Here is a 15,800-nt window from a genome sequence, read left to right on the forward strand (position 1 = left end):
GTTATTCTTTTCCAATGCAGTAAAGCTAGCAATATTAATGATGTTGATACTTACTTTAAAAATTAACTATTCGATAATTGGTCAAATAATTCTTACTATAAATGAGATTTTTCCTTAAATATTTCATAAAAGTTTCCTGATTGTATTAAATAAATTCCGCAAGGAAACAATTTAAGTTCCAGTTACCCATAATGATCTTAAAAGCAGAAAAAGAAAAAAAAATATCCATAAATAAAATATCCAAAAAAAATGGCTGCATTTTTTTATTCCTATTATTATATTCTTTTGGTTTTCTTTTCCCTTTACTAAACTTTTTTGATTTTAAAGGCCATATTTAAGTAAAAAAAAGTGAATTAATTATGTTAAGATTTGTTTGAAAAAAGAAGTTCATTTTTAATTTCTGAAAAAAGAGTAAAAATTAAAAAAAAAAAATCAATGAGATTTACACCAATTACTTCAAAAAGTCTAAGGTTATAAATTCTTTCATGAAAATTAAAATTTGGATATTGCTATTAAAAGTGTTTAAAATATGCACTTAAAAAGATTTAATACATTTAAAGTAAAAAACATTGCACTAAATTTTATGTATAACTTCTAATTCATTCAATTTTTTTTAATGTTATAATTGGGAGAAGGAGGGAGAACGCGATTTAAAATTAAGTTTGTTCCCTAATTTGCTAAAAAGTAATTGTGACACTTTATAATAACTTAAAATTATTCCTATAAATTCATTTCGGGGGAGGAGCATTGTATTGATACACAAGGAAATTAATTTTTACAATACGTGTTTCTATTTCTATCACACTAGAGCTATATCATATGCGACTGTAATTGAAAATATATCCATTAAAAATGTACAAAAATGATTTTGTGTTCTTATTCACAGAACTAACTGTCTCCAATACATTTAAGTTTTCTTTATTGATCCTTTTTCTGCTCTCGAATATTCTTACTTCAGATTTTAAAACAAAAACTTGTTCGATTTGCTCTAGAGCTATACGATATTACGTCAATTTCATGGCATAGAAACTAATACGGAAGTAAATGTAAAACAATTAAAATTTAATGTTGCCTCGAAGTGAGTAAACATTCTTATTTTTAAAAAAGTTCTAAATTGCTTTTCTAAAAAAATCTTAGCGTTCTCTTATTTGTCAAACTTTTTTAAAAAATTCGAAAATAATGGCAACGCGTGAAAATTCTAGAATTCGCTTTTTGTTTTTTTATTTAATTCTAGCAGAACGAATAACTGACGCATGCGCTATTTCGCCGCTCGAGAGCTCACTGCGAGAAGACGTTGCAGTGTTTGTTGCAGTTGGAATTTCGAATATTTCTTTTTGTAGCAATTTTTTCTCGCCTTTTTTGTTTCAGACTTAAAAATGGCTTTACCAAGGTGCTATTTTGATATGAGTGCTGATGGAGAGGCGTTGGGACGAATTGTATTTGAAGTAAGTATAAATTTTCAGCCTCTTATTTTCTAGCGTCTGTAAATCAATTATATCTGCATTAAATGGGAAATCATCATTTGAATCGGCGAGCCCGTTCTTGCGATTTTAAATTAACTCTTTGTAATTTACTAATCTTTATTTAATAATGAAAATCGTTCTTTTGATATTATTTCTTTGGAATTAGTTTTTCGCGGGAAAAGTTGATGCTTGGGTGAGGTTTTCTAAAGCGCGTGAAAGTAGCTTTGAACATGAAGCTATGAATGATATTGATTATTCATTAGTTCTGAAGATGCTAAATTATTTGAATTTTAATTTATATGCTTTTCTCTATTTGTACGTGTTTTAAAATCAGATGAAGAAGAATTAAATTGCAAGGTTATTTTCGCCGGTATCCAATATGGCGGGTGCGTGAATCAGTAGTTAGGGTTTATAATTTCTACGGTGGATGCTTATTAAATTATAACAGTCCATTGCCTTATTATAAACATTTGAAATTTTCTTTGAGTTTTTTTATTAATGTTAATGTCATATTAGATACGACGTTACACTTTTGTAACTTAATAGTCACAGCAATTAAACCGAAACGGTTTTTATTTGTTCGAAATTTGTTATATCTAATGTATGTTCATCCGAGAGGATATTTTAAAATGGGAAGGGAAAAAATATCATATCCCGTTATTTGAAGTGGAGCAGTTGTATTCTTTTTGTACAGCCTAAATAGAATTGGATATTATTTTTGTTCGTTGTCTTAGTTTGGATCCTATTAATGGTAAAGAAAATAGTCATTTCTGTTGCAACTGCATTCTTATTTGCATTTCAAATTCTCACTTCATTGGAATTGTGCTGTTAGCTTCTCATTAACGTGGTTTAAAATCAAATCGCTCATTTTCCACTAAAATAATCTTTTTTACTAATTAAAGTTGTGTAGAATTCTTCTGTGATTTAATTACTAATAAAGAATTTCTAATATTACAATAAAAAGAAAGTGAAGCTGTTTCTGCCTTTGATCATATATATAAAATTAGACCTAAATTTATAAAGAAATTTTCTTTAGTGAATGCTTTTGTATTTTGCCAAACTTTACATATTAGTCATTGCATTCGAATTCTTTATTTTTCTGAGATTTGAATGGTAAACTTAAATAATAACAGGAAGATAATATTTAAAAAATTTTCAATAGCTCATGAAGTATTAATTTTAGTTTTTATTTAAAAATACTTGCTTTATTTTAGCCCATTATTTTGATTTTTTAAAGAAGTTTTCTGAGTTAATACTGCTAGGTGATTATCTCCTTGAATTATTGTGGACATTTTGACAACTGGTTTTTTATTTTTTTAAAAATTAGTAAATTTTTATGGTTTGTATTGTGTACTGTACTATAGGACTCTAAAGCATCAAGAACCTAAGTAGTCAAACATTTCTAAGTGAGGTGCTGAATTTAAAACTAATTTGTCTCTTATTTTTCAGAAATAAGAGTTTTTACTTTATATAATCTAATTTTAATTTTAGTTTTTAAAAGTATGGCATTTGTTTGCTTTTATTCCTGTATTTATTCGTATTTCAATAAATAAAATTCTTTTAGCAGCTTCATGTAGTTTTACAATAAACTAGTCCAAGAATCTCAATTAGAAGCAATGCAGTATAATGCCATAGTTTTTTTTAATTTTTTAAAAATTTTTTATGATTAGAAATTGCAGAGAAAAATGACTTGTTGATGCCAACAGATGGCTGAGAAAAGCAGTCAGTAAAGAAATGCATTTAGTAATGTGCTTCTAATTGAGAGATAATTTTGTTAATTTGTGTTAAAAATAGCTTATAATCATAACTTTTATAGCTCTATTTCCATTATAGTAAAATATCTAGGAAACCAGGGATAATCTTAAATTTCTCTATATCATTTTTTAACTTGGCTTATCAGCTTCATTAGAATTTGCTTTTTTTCTGAAGCAAATAAAACATTGTAAATAGGGTAATTGATTTCTAAAAATGAGTTTAATTATTAGTAGAAGATAGGACGGCCATATAATTCCATTACTTTAGTTAGAATTAGTATTTAAAATTATCTCGAATTTTTTATACAATAAATATTCATGTATTAATCTTAAGTATTTTTTAATTGGTTTATTTTCTTCCTATTAATTTTTAATGAAAATATCTTCCTCTAGATTGGCTGATCACAATTATAACTAAGAAAGAGAAAAGTCAAAATGGAATATTTGTTCATCTTTTAAAGTTGCAAAAAAGTTCCGTCCGTCATGCAGCTTGCGTAATTCTGGGAATGTTGCCATAAAAGGTCAAGTCAAGACTCCTAGCTGTGGTGTGTTATTCTGAGGGACAAGTTAAAATATTTTAAACCAAAACTGCTTTATTTTTAGTTATAAATTTTATAATTTTTGGGTTTCATTTTGGATACATGGTTCTTCTATGAGGTATTTGGTGACATTGGAGATTCAGATTTGATGGAAATGTAATGTTAGGAAAATTTTGATCTTTCTGTGGGGTTGTTACAAAATTTTTTTGATTATATAGTGTTATTTAGTATAAGCGTTTTAATGATTTTTCAGTAGTTAATATTTTACTTTGGTGATAATTAAAGAACAAGAATTTGCTGGCTTTAGTTCTTTAATTTGGCAAATATTTCTATTTTCATTATGTTATAGCTTTGCTATTTTCTGAGGATTTCCTGATATGCTTGATCAGCATGTGTAGAAAATTAGATCATTTTTTTTTTTTAAGGAATTAAATCCTAGTTGTGTTAACCGAGTGCCAATTGATACTGTCAATGAAAACATCCCTGAAATTTCTGTTGAAGCATAGGAACCATGTTGACATATCATAATGAATTCTTCATAAATTTGAGAAAGTGCCATCTTATAAGTTTGTCTTTGGATTGCAAAAATTTATAACTTGATTCTTAAATTTAATATTTTTATTTATTTTTTTTAGCTTCGAAGTGATGTTGTTCCCAAAACTGCTGGTAAGTTGCATATCATTTAATTTTTACCATTGTTTACTAGGGAACAATTAAAGCAAGCTTCTTTTACATGCCTTTTTATTTTTTTAAATTGTCTTAAGTCTTTATTCTATCATTGAAATTATATCTGTAATCCTTAATCCTTTGAGATGAATGCATGCTGAAAGAAGTCCAGGCCAGAGCATTTTCTCCTAATGCACATTATATTTCATAAAATTGTTCATAATTCCTCTGTATCTGTATTATTTTATATTTTCACATAAATGCTTTCATTTCTTTAAAATGTGATGATTTAAAAGATTTGTTGTACTATCTTTGATCAAAATTTATTGTATTCTTGTTATATTTTCTAGTAACATATAGGATATTATATCTTATAGAAAACTTCAGAGCCTTGTGTACTGGCGAAAAGGGATTTGGATACAAGGGCAGCATTTTCCACAGGGTAATCCCCAACTTCATGTGTCAAGCTGGTGATTTTACTCATCATAATGGCACCGGAGGACGATCTATTTATGGAGATCGATTTGAAGATGAAAACTTTGAACTGAAACACACTGGACCAGGTAAACTACTTTATCTGTTCAAAACTTAACATACAATAAATGATATTTATCAGTAGTAATGGTAACCAAAAAGAGCAAGAAAAAAATTTGCGATTTTAATCGTCAAACTATATAGCATTAGATTCACATGGTCAAAATTTTCCATAATGAATAATATTGCACTTGAGTAAATTTTTATAATTTGGAGAAAAAAATTTATTGGCCGATTTTGATCACCATTAAAACCGAATTGTACCCGATTACTAATACCTCTTATGATAATCTAAATACTATAAATGTCTATTTCATATTATTCATAGCATATGAATAATTAAAATACTTTCAGATATTTAGGTTGAAACTGTTTTTGTCATAACTAAGAATAATATCTTGTAGAATTGTATATGCATGTTGGAATAAAATTTTTAAAGATATAGCTCTCAATGTTTAGATTGCATGAACTTTTAAATATTACTTTAATTTGTCAGTAATGTAATTTTTTTAAAAAAGTAGTTTGTAAAATACAAAGAAAGCAGTTATTCTTGTAATATTGTACAAGTTAAATTTAAGTAGTAGAATTTCTCATCTTAAAAAGGTACAAAATTGCTTATACAAGATTGCTAATGTCTTTGTTGAAATGTAGTGTCCAGAGTTAAAGATGATTTTATGGGTGTTTAATGCTTCTAAGCTATTTTCTCCTTACACAATCTGTTTGTTTAAAAAAAACTATCTACCTTTCATCTATTAAATTGTGTAAACCACAAAAATTGTTCATTTAATGTTGATGTAAAAAATAAAACCTATAAATGAAATTTTATTGTAAAGTCTTTTATTTCGGAGTCTTATTGAAAAGAAATTTTTCATTTTTAAAAGAATTATAAGTGTTTTAATCACAAAGCATTACAAATTTTAAGCTCAACTCCATATTCTGGACAAACACAGTCATGTCAATTGTAACTGCTGTATATAGTTAATTATGTACATTCTTTTGCTTTTTGATGCAAAATGTATGCATTTGAAAAGTTGTGCTTGATTAAATATTAGTATAAATACAACCAATTGTAATTGCTTAATTGTTGTTACTTTGAGTAATTTATCAAATGAAAGAAAAATTAGATATAAAAGTTCTGCTAAACAGCAATATTTCTGGAATGAAATGTTTCAATGATAAAAGTAACATGCAGTTAATATTCAAGTATTTATAAAATGTTGGGTATTCTTATATTATATCTTGTATTTGTTATCAAAAGCAAATTCATGTACTTTATTTAGATTATTTGACATTAATTTAGATAATGTAATTCAGAAAGTTATTCTTTTAAAATGCTGCTGAATTTCCAATGATTTTCCATTACATTTCAATGATGTTTCTAAGAAACTTGTGTATTGTCTGTCCACAACAAGAACACTTCCAGACAATTGTCTATGTTTATGGCGAGTGTTGTAGAAGCAGGTTTCGGTAGGAAAAATCCATTTTGAATGGGTGGAATTGGACAGAAATCTGGGGGTTATTATTTTTCTTGGCGTTAAAAGAAAACCTGTTGCTTATTCGTCTTCTCGCTTTAGTCGCAGTTACACATATCTTTATATTCGCTTAGCTTACTTCTTTTATATTTTATTAATCTTTTCTTTGGTTAATATTAACTGCATTTCATTATTTAATAATTTTTTTTTGTCTCTTAAATTTTGACATCCTTTGCCTTTTTGATTTAAGAAAGGAGAGACTAGAATCACAAGCATGTAAAATTGTGCAGAGTTTTCCTCCGATGAAGCTGCAGCAATATCTTTGAAAGTTCCTCTTCCACAAGCCATGAAATGAGCTGCTCAGTTGACTGGAGTGTCGGAATTCACTATTAGGAAAATTAAAAATGAAGTTTCGACACTGGACAAAACGGAAGTTTTGAGTACTCCTGGAAAGCACCGTAAAAGGCCTATTCACCGAAATTGTGAAATTGACTACTTCGACAAATGTGTAATTCGGCAAACAATTCGCGATTTTTACGTCCAGCAAAAGAAAGTGCCTTCTTTAAGAAAATTACTTTCCGCAATGAGAGAAGTAAAATTTTCATTGGAATAAGGAATCGTTAGAAGTTTTATATTTAGGGAATTTTCACTGGAAGAAATGCATGACTAAAAGAAAATTTCTCATTGAAAGACCTGATATTGTGTTTTGGAGGAATAATTACATGCGAAAAATGAGGCAGTACAGAAAAAGTAATTGTCGGATAGTTTTTATTGATGAAACGTGGGTAGATAGTAATCTAACGTTTAGAAATTGCTGGCAAAGTGATGCAATTTCAGGAGCCGAAATAAATGTAAATTAAAAAAAATCAATTGATCGTTGTGCATACTGGCTCGTCCACGGGATTTATTCCTGGCGCTTAATTAATTTACAAAGCGCCAACTAAAACTGGTGATTATAATGGCCAAATGAATTATGAAAATTTTGAGAAATGGATGTTGGAAAAACTCATTCCAAATTTGAACTGAAAAAGTGTTGTGTGCATGGACGATGCTCCATATCGCACAAAAGTTGCAAATCCGACACCTACCAGCTACAGTACATAGAAAGAAATGACCGACGTGCTGATTAATAACGGAATAGAATGCGATGTGAAAATGAGGAAAGCAGAACTGTAATCGCTAATTGATAGCAATCGCCCTAAAGAAATCATATATAAAATTGACAGCATAATAAAAGAAAATGGGCATTATGTCTTGCGACTCCCCCCTGCCATTGCAATTTAAATGCTATTGAATACATTTGGTCTTTAGTTAAAAAAAACTCATCAAAGAGAGAAATGTAACAGGAGATTTAAGTTTAGAAAACTTACAGAATCTGTTGTGCGAAGCTATAGGCGGAGTGTCTTTCAAGGAATGGGAGGCACATTGCAGTCATGCGGAAAAACTTAAAAATTCTTATTGGGAAAAAGATGGAATTTTAGAGGAAGTAGTTGACAAACTGGTAGTTCAAATTGGAAGTACTGAATCAGATTCTGATTAAGAAGAAACGAAATCTTGCGGCAGCGATTCAGAATTTTTTAAAGAAACTGCACAACTGTCACTCGATCTCTGCTAGTTTTGACATTTTAAAATAAGATAATTTTACATTCTTTTAATCATAATTAATATATTTTATAAATAAAAAGTGAATTTTAAAATTGCTTTTTTATTTCATTTCTATTAGTTTAATTATAGATTATAGCAGAATGGAATTTTATTTAGTTTAATATATTTTGTTTCCGATACATTTTTATTATTTTCTATTTCTTCATTAATGTGTTCTTGATTTCTACCTCTCATGTTTGTGTCAATAGCCAAAAATTTCAGTTTAACATACTTTTGATTGTCTTTATTTTTTAAGCTCTGTTTTTTATTTTAGGATTTTACTAAACTTAAAGCATGAAATTTAGTTAGTTAATTGCTGATTAATTTTTGTAATTCTTATGATACTTTAAATTGAAATGAAGAAAGAAACAATAGATTCTAATATTTTTTTAATATTTTTACTGAAATTATCTCTTTTAAAAACTTGATATATTCACAGTATGAAGGTTTCTCATAAAGTAAATGAATTGCTTAAAAAGATTTTTAATATATATATATATTAGAAAATATGGATTTATATTATTTCTATTTATAACTGAAACTCAACATAATTTATATTTGAAGTGTGATAGACAATAACAAATAATTAAATCAAAATGTTAAGGAGATAAATCTGTTTCTAAAGCATCATTATTGCTCTTTTAATAATAAAAATACAAAATCAACTGTTTCTTTCATTTACATTCAGGGAATTCTGTCTTGTTTTTCTATTTTTTAGTGAATTTTTAATGATTTACATTAAGTGACATAAAATATAATTATAAAAGTATTTTTCATACGATTTTCAACTAAAACTGAAGACCCATTCTTTAATATATATGTGTGTGTAAACATTATTTTATGTGAAATAGAATGCAGTTTTAAAGACAGTGAAGAGACTTTCAATTTCGTGACGTTGTTTTATTTTATCTTGGAGAAGCACGCATTATTTACAAGCAGGAGCGACGAGCAACACAGAAAGATATGAGGGAAAAGCCCTTGAACATTCTATTCCTGGTCTTGTATAACCTGAGATATTGATCGGGAAAATATTTCTTTACAGTGCTAATATATTAAATTTTTGATAAGGATTTTTGTTACATGCGTTGACGAGGCAAGGGAAACACAGGGATACAACCGATTCTGCAATTTTACAAAGCTTATCTTGAATTAAGTAGTGTCAGTGGAATTGGATCAGAAAATAAAAATATTTTAGAATGAAGTTACTATGGGCTAAATTAAGATAAAACCTTGGAAATTAAGTAAATTGAAATTAGAGTTTAAAATATCATATATATAGCTTTTTCTGGATCGAAAACTTTTATTTAATGTTATTAACTGAAATTTAATAAAATAATTGTCGTAAATTAGGACATAATTTTTTAACATAAATAAGATCACCTTTTGAATTGATCGATATATGGAACTGGAAAATATAGAAATCAATTTCAGATCATATTTATAAAAAAATAAACAATTGAAACTTTTAAAGCAAATTATTCTCAGCTGTTTGTATTAGTAAAATTGATTATTGATTTTGAATTCTTTATTTGAAAAGAGTATTGAAAATTTGTTAAAAAAAAGTTCCTGCTGGGAACTTCGAATTTCATTATTTTTTAAAGTATATTTTACAATTCAGTATTTTATTTTCATCGAAATTATTGAATAATTTTCTTAAATCTGCAAGTATAATTCAGATTTCTCCTATCACAATCATTGTGAAGATAGAAAGATGAGAAAAAAAACACGTTGTTTTAACCTTTTGCTTTTAGTGTTAAATAATAATTATGAGAAATTTTATTTATAGTTAAAATAAAAAAGAATAACTTTGAAATTAAAAATACTGATTCTATTATACATGAAAATATTTAGAGATTAAAACGATTTAAATTTTTAGTGCGGAATATTCAACTATGTAATGGTATGAAGAAAATATACTCATAAAGTGCATTACAATAGCGTATATAGGTAGTGCATTTTTTTTCAATAAAATAAAAAAATAGTCATTTATTCAGGCTTGTTTTCTCACCTCCCTGTTATTTCAAAAGCTTTCCTTCTTAACTATGATTCCAAGAATCTAAAAATTTATGCACGTTAATGTGAGTTAGAAGGATTAAAGAATTTAATGTGATTCCTTTCTATTCAAGTGCACTGATTGTGATAATAAAACAGTAACATAAGTATTCTCAAATGGCATTGATGGGCTTTTAATAGAAATGTGAAGAACATTGGAAGTGAAGAATTTTCAACCCCGAAATGATAAAATGCATGCAGGAATTTGGATCCTTTATTTCTTCAAACTCGTGACTACTGATATACATTGAAAGGAAAAGCTCATTTATTACTCTATTATTTGAATTGACAGTTAGTGAGAAAAAAATTTTCTTTGAAATAATTGTATTTCTTTTTCAAGCTGGGGGAAATGAATAAATGGTACTCTGGAATACAGAAACAAACTTGCCACATTTTTCGTAGAATAATGTAAAGCGATGTTCGGCTTATTTAGTTGGGTTCCTTTAAGTCCGGGACATCTGGCATGTGCATGAATGAACACTTGAATTATCTTCAAATTCTCACATATATTTACAAATACATAATTCTTACAAATACTTTTACATAAAAACTTTGCGAAATTAATTATGCTGTAAAAAGCTTGTGCATATTGAAAATAAGTTACAAATCAAAGTTTGATTTGATTTTTTTTTTTAATCTGAAAATTGATAGTATGGTAATTATTAATTTTGTGTTTTGGGATATGCATCAGAAAAATAAATAAATATAAATTTGGAAAGGTTTCAAGCATATTTAACAATGAACATTGTAGGAAAATAAAAGCAACCTTTTATAAAAATTATGAAATAATTACGATTAATTATGTTATTGTTTTTATGTTGAATTAGACAGATTACCTCGCGTTTGCTGAGTAGAATTTGATATTTTAATAACTTATATAAATTTAAAAGAAACTTTTTAATTTTTTTTCTTGTGCAATTGTTAGACATACAAATAATTATTCAGTTTTTCTATTTGATTTGTTTTGTTCTTTATATATATTTTCAATATTCCGAGTATGCAAATGATTTTCAGCTTAGTGAATTTTTTTTAAAATTTGTTTTCAAAAATTAAATGCAATAATACCAAATATCGTCAATTTGGCACTGAACGTGCCAACGTAAGAAACTTGAATTAATTTCTACCTCTGTGAAATGAATTCTTCCTACAGTAACCTGTATTTACAACGCCCGCCGTAAACATGGAAGTGTTCTTGTCGTGGACACACAGTAGTCATAACTTATTATTTGTTAACCTCTGTGACGCACGATGGTATCACAGTGAAACCACCACTTTTTAAAAATTATTTATAAATGTGCTGTGGTTTCTGATCGAAAACCAATGGCTCTGAAATTATATTCTAACTTTAATAATTGCCTGTGAATGTCAGCACACTAGTTAATACCCTTTTACATTAAAAAAAAAGTATTTTTAATGCTTTTTCTCAATACTTAATTTTTTTTTTTTCATTAAGCAAAAAATAAACTCAAAATGCATTCATAACTTGGTTGTCTGAAAGCTGTCTATAACATGCACTTTTTTTTTTTTTTCTCACATCATATCGTGAAAGAAAAGTTCTTCATACTTGACATTTTAGGTGGTTTCAGAGACATACCACCAAACACCTATAGCACAAGACTCTCTACCACTTGAAACGGATCTGTTTTCCTACTCCTAACTTTCTTAGTCAAGTGGCTAATAATTTATGGGTTTTGAGGTTGAGGAATTTATTTACATTTGAGAAAGATTTATACAAATAAGATGGTTGAAATTTTCACTTTTCAGTTGTGTTCAATTGTATTAGCAAGCAACCATATTATAGAGATGTTAAATATATTTTCTAATATAGTATAATTTCCTTAATTTTTAAAAGGTTAATTTAAATGTTTCTTCATAACTTGAATGTAGTGTTGATTGTATTTAAAGTCTAAATGTCACATAAAGAACTTGCCATTGTTAGCTTTATTTGTGGATTACTTGTTATTAAAATTGTTTATTTTTCTTTTATAATTTTTTCATGTTGCAAGATTGTACAAGTAGGTTTCAATCATAATATTATATGTTTTAGTATTTTCATAACTAATGAATTATTATGTTACAAAATGAATTAAAAAGTGTTAAGAAGACTATGTCGTAGGTGTGTGGTGGCACTCCAATGAAGCCCCTTCCCCCTCTCATGTGCAATCCGCTATAAAATTTTTTTAAGTTATTTTCTCTTCCCTTATACCTTAAGTATGGAAATTAATTATATAATTTTTAAAATTCTGAAAATTTGTGTGTGCACTTCAAAGGTTTAAAATATGCATAATGATTGCAATTATAGTTAAATTATTTACAGTTCTCAAATTAAACTATTCAAATTCTTGTTGTTGGTTTCTCTTGTAATGTTTTCATATTATATCTGAAGTTGAATTGGTTCAGTTTCTAACATATTGGAAGATTTACCTTTTGTTTCGAGATTACTCCCACAATAGGGCACTGCAACTATGTATGGAAAAGGAAGTGCTATTTAGGTGATGTGCCTGTCAGTTTCGTTGAGGATATAGTAATGTTTCCGCGTCGGAGGTAATATTGGCGGGTATAATAATTATTGTACAATGGTCATTCTAGGTACAGGATTTTCAGAAAAATATTTTAAAAACTATAATTCACCAAAATATTCTTTACACGTGAACCAATCTTGCACACATATGTAAAAACTCCCATTCAATTTAGTTTTCCATTTCATCTTTTTACTACAGTTCTTGACAATATTTAGGTATCTTTTTATCTGCTTTGCTGCAGTGTAAACAAAAGGCTTTATTTGAATTTTATATTTCAGCTGCGAGGTATTTATTTTTGAAAAATATAATTTTTTATGAAGATGTCTTGTCTTCATTTATTTTTAATTGACATGATTTTCTAATAGAATAAATATCTCTATAAAAATAATTCCATGTGCATCAAAGATTGCTAACTTATAATTGAAATTTGAAGTTAGATTCATAATTTGTATTGCATCTTTTATTTGAATATAGTAAATAATTAACCAGATAAAGTATTAAATTTTCTCCTTCAATTTGTTTTTGAAAGTTTCCTTTTCAAGATGTTTGGTCGATCTATGTGTATTGTTTACTTGATAAAAATATGTATAATAAATCCGTACCTATTTTTTTAGGTGTTCTGTCTATGGCTAATGCAGGACCAAACACAAATGGATCCCAGTTTTTCATTACAACAGTTAAAACTAGTTGGTAAGTTTTCATCTTTTTATTGTAAGCCATAACAATGGTACACACATGTGTACACTCACTCACTCGAACGTACACACACACATATAGAGAACTAGGATTATTTTAAGAAAAAGTGGTCCTTAAATTACTTATCTGTCTAGTATTTTTGTTCATGGTTTTGAGAACAAAAATTAATTTTGTGTTTGCTACTTTTGCTCTTTTAATTATTTTATATATATATTGCCAATAAAATTTAATTTTTTTGTCTTGTCTTAGTGATGCAAAATTAAATTGGCTACACTTAATTCTTAATCTGATCCATTTTTCTGTATTGATGTTCAAATAATATTTGTTAGTTAAAAAAAATCTTTTAAAATCCATAAGGTGAAAACCTGGAAAATTTTCTTTTAAATATTTATATTAGCCATTCTTATTCCATTAATCCTTTCATTTTCAAAAATATTTTATGCATTTGTTACAGATATTGTCTAATCAATCGAAAAATATTAATTTTATTTAATTGAAGGGTAAACATACCTAAAAAGGGATAATTGCTATAAAAAATAACAATTATTCATTATTCATAGTTTAAAAAAAAAAAAAAATTCTTGACAATACAAACAGTATATTCCTGAACATAGAACATAGTGATTTTAGAACAGACTTTAAATTATTATGGACTGCTATTTGTGAATAATAAAATAAGTTTAGGTATAAAGGAGTGCAATTTTAAAGTTGAAATATTTAACTTTCACTAAAAAGGCACTTAGCATTATTAGGTTAAATATAATTATGTACTTGTTACTTCTGAAATTTATCTCGTAACCATTTTGTTGGAATATTAAAGCTCAAATGCATCAGTTGAACATAGTCATTATATTTTCTTTTCAAAGCTATGTGCTGTGCTACTTCATATTAATAAATAAAGCTTAATTAGGAAATTAAGTTTTATCTAGGGATTATTTCTCTTTGTGGGATAATATTGTAGTCTCTTAAATTTTTAATTTATACCGAAGAAATGTAGATTTTTTTTTATTATTTACCGATATATGAAGGAAGTATTTTCAGCTTTCCAATCCTCATTTGTCTTTGAATTCCTTGGTTTGGTGAATGCAAGTATTAAAAAAAAAAAAAAAAAAAAAAAATAGGTAGACTTGCTGTAACTAACAAATCTGGCAAGTATTGTAAAATGCTGCCTGATATCTGCACTTAAGTTGATACCCCACCCACCCCCACCCACCTTTGATTAAAATAGATGTTATAAATGCAGAACTTTTATAAGTTTACTTATTTCATATTTTGCCATTAAGTATAAATTTAAAAAGATGAGGATACAAAAGCTTCAAAGATAATTATTAGTAGCAGTGTTGTAAATATAAATATATACCTTTTTAGTATTAGGAATCACTTGTAACCTTTTAACTTAATAAAATGTTTTTATAAGTTTTTATGCAGTTATCTACACAGAATTTATTCAGTAAAATTTTTAAAAAATTGTTAAATTATTAAAGAAATATTCTTGGAGGAAGCATATTGTCTTAAGATTTAAATTCTTGGCAGTGCTGTACCTAACAATATGTTAATAATCAGTTAATGAATACTGATTAAAAAAGGTAATGAATAAAATCATCAGGTTGAGTATCTAGAAATAAGCATACAAGCTATTTGTAATATCTCTATCTTCAGCCTAATTATTCAGATAAGATACTGATTATTTCATTTTTGAATTGTAGGCTAGATGGAAAGCATGTTGTTTTTGGCCAAGTTGTTGAGGGAATGGACGTTGTAAAGAAGATTGAAAGCTATGGAAGCCAAAGTGGGAAAACAACCAAGACAATCACCGTTGCTGACTGTGGCCAATTGTAAATCCACATCAGTCTCATTAACTGCGACTTTCATTCCATGTCTTAAAACATTTTGATTATGTGATCAAGTACGAGTCTGCATTATCTTTTGCTACAAATTTCTTTCTTTTTTATTTCTTTCCTGTTTAATAATGTGAATTTTTTTACCTAGAAAAGTTCATGTTAGTCTCTGTTGTATTTCCTGAGGAACTGCCATACTAGATATTCTAGTATATACATCCTTAAACTTGCTTGTGTAATCTAACTTTTGCAATTTTTAGCTTTCTCTGTAACCATTTCCCTCATCCTGTTCAGTAGTGTAGTTTTCTTGTGACCGAGAAATAAAAACTGATAAACCCGAGCTTCCTGTGTTTACTAACAGTCTCTGTTGTCTCTTAGTGGGGTTTAAAAGTATATTGACTAATGAAACTGTGATAGTAGTTACTTTAGTAAATACTGTTTATATGCTTAGAAGTATTTTTGTAACTTGTTTGTCATACTTTAGTATGAACTAACTAGAAAATTAATTATTAGTATACACTTTGCTTTGTAGTTATATGTACAAAGCATGCTCATTTTCATATATTCAGAAAGAAATAAAACAGTATTTCCTCTTTCCAAAATAATATTGTGCTTGATAG

The 15,800-nt window shown here is 27.5% G+C and overlaps 1 protein-coding gene across 1 annotated transcript in view; it reads left to right on the top strand.

Moving 5' to 3' along the window:
• LOC129971356 (peptidyl-prolyl cis-trans isomerase-like) overlaps positions 1–15,520 on the top strand; it is a 53,754-nt gene extending 38,234 nt beyond the window's left edge. Inside the window, exons 2-6 of the mRNA XM_056085041.1 lie at positions 1,369–1,445; positions 4,392–4,422; positions 4,800–4,985; positions 13,261–13,336; positions 15,049–15,520. Of these exons, the coding sequence (XP_055941016.1) occupies positions 1,369–1,445; positions 4,392–4,422; positions 4,800–4,985; positions 13,261–13,336; positions 15,049–15,181 (503 nt within the window). The 3' untranslated portion in view covers positions 15,182–15,520. The remainder of the gene's footprint in view (positions 1–1,368; positions 1,446–4,391; positions 4,423–4,799; positions 4,986–13,260; positions 13,337–15,048) is intronic.
• Positions 15,521–15,800: the final 280 nt, after the last annotated feature.

Source organism: Argiope bruennichi, chromosome 6 (genome assembly GCF_947563725.1).
Source record: "Argiope bruennichi chromosome 6, qqArgBrue1.1, whole genome shotgun sequence".
Lineage (NCBI taxonomy): Eukaryota > Metazoa > Arthropoda > Arachnida > Araneae > Araneidae > Argiope > Argiope bruennichi.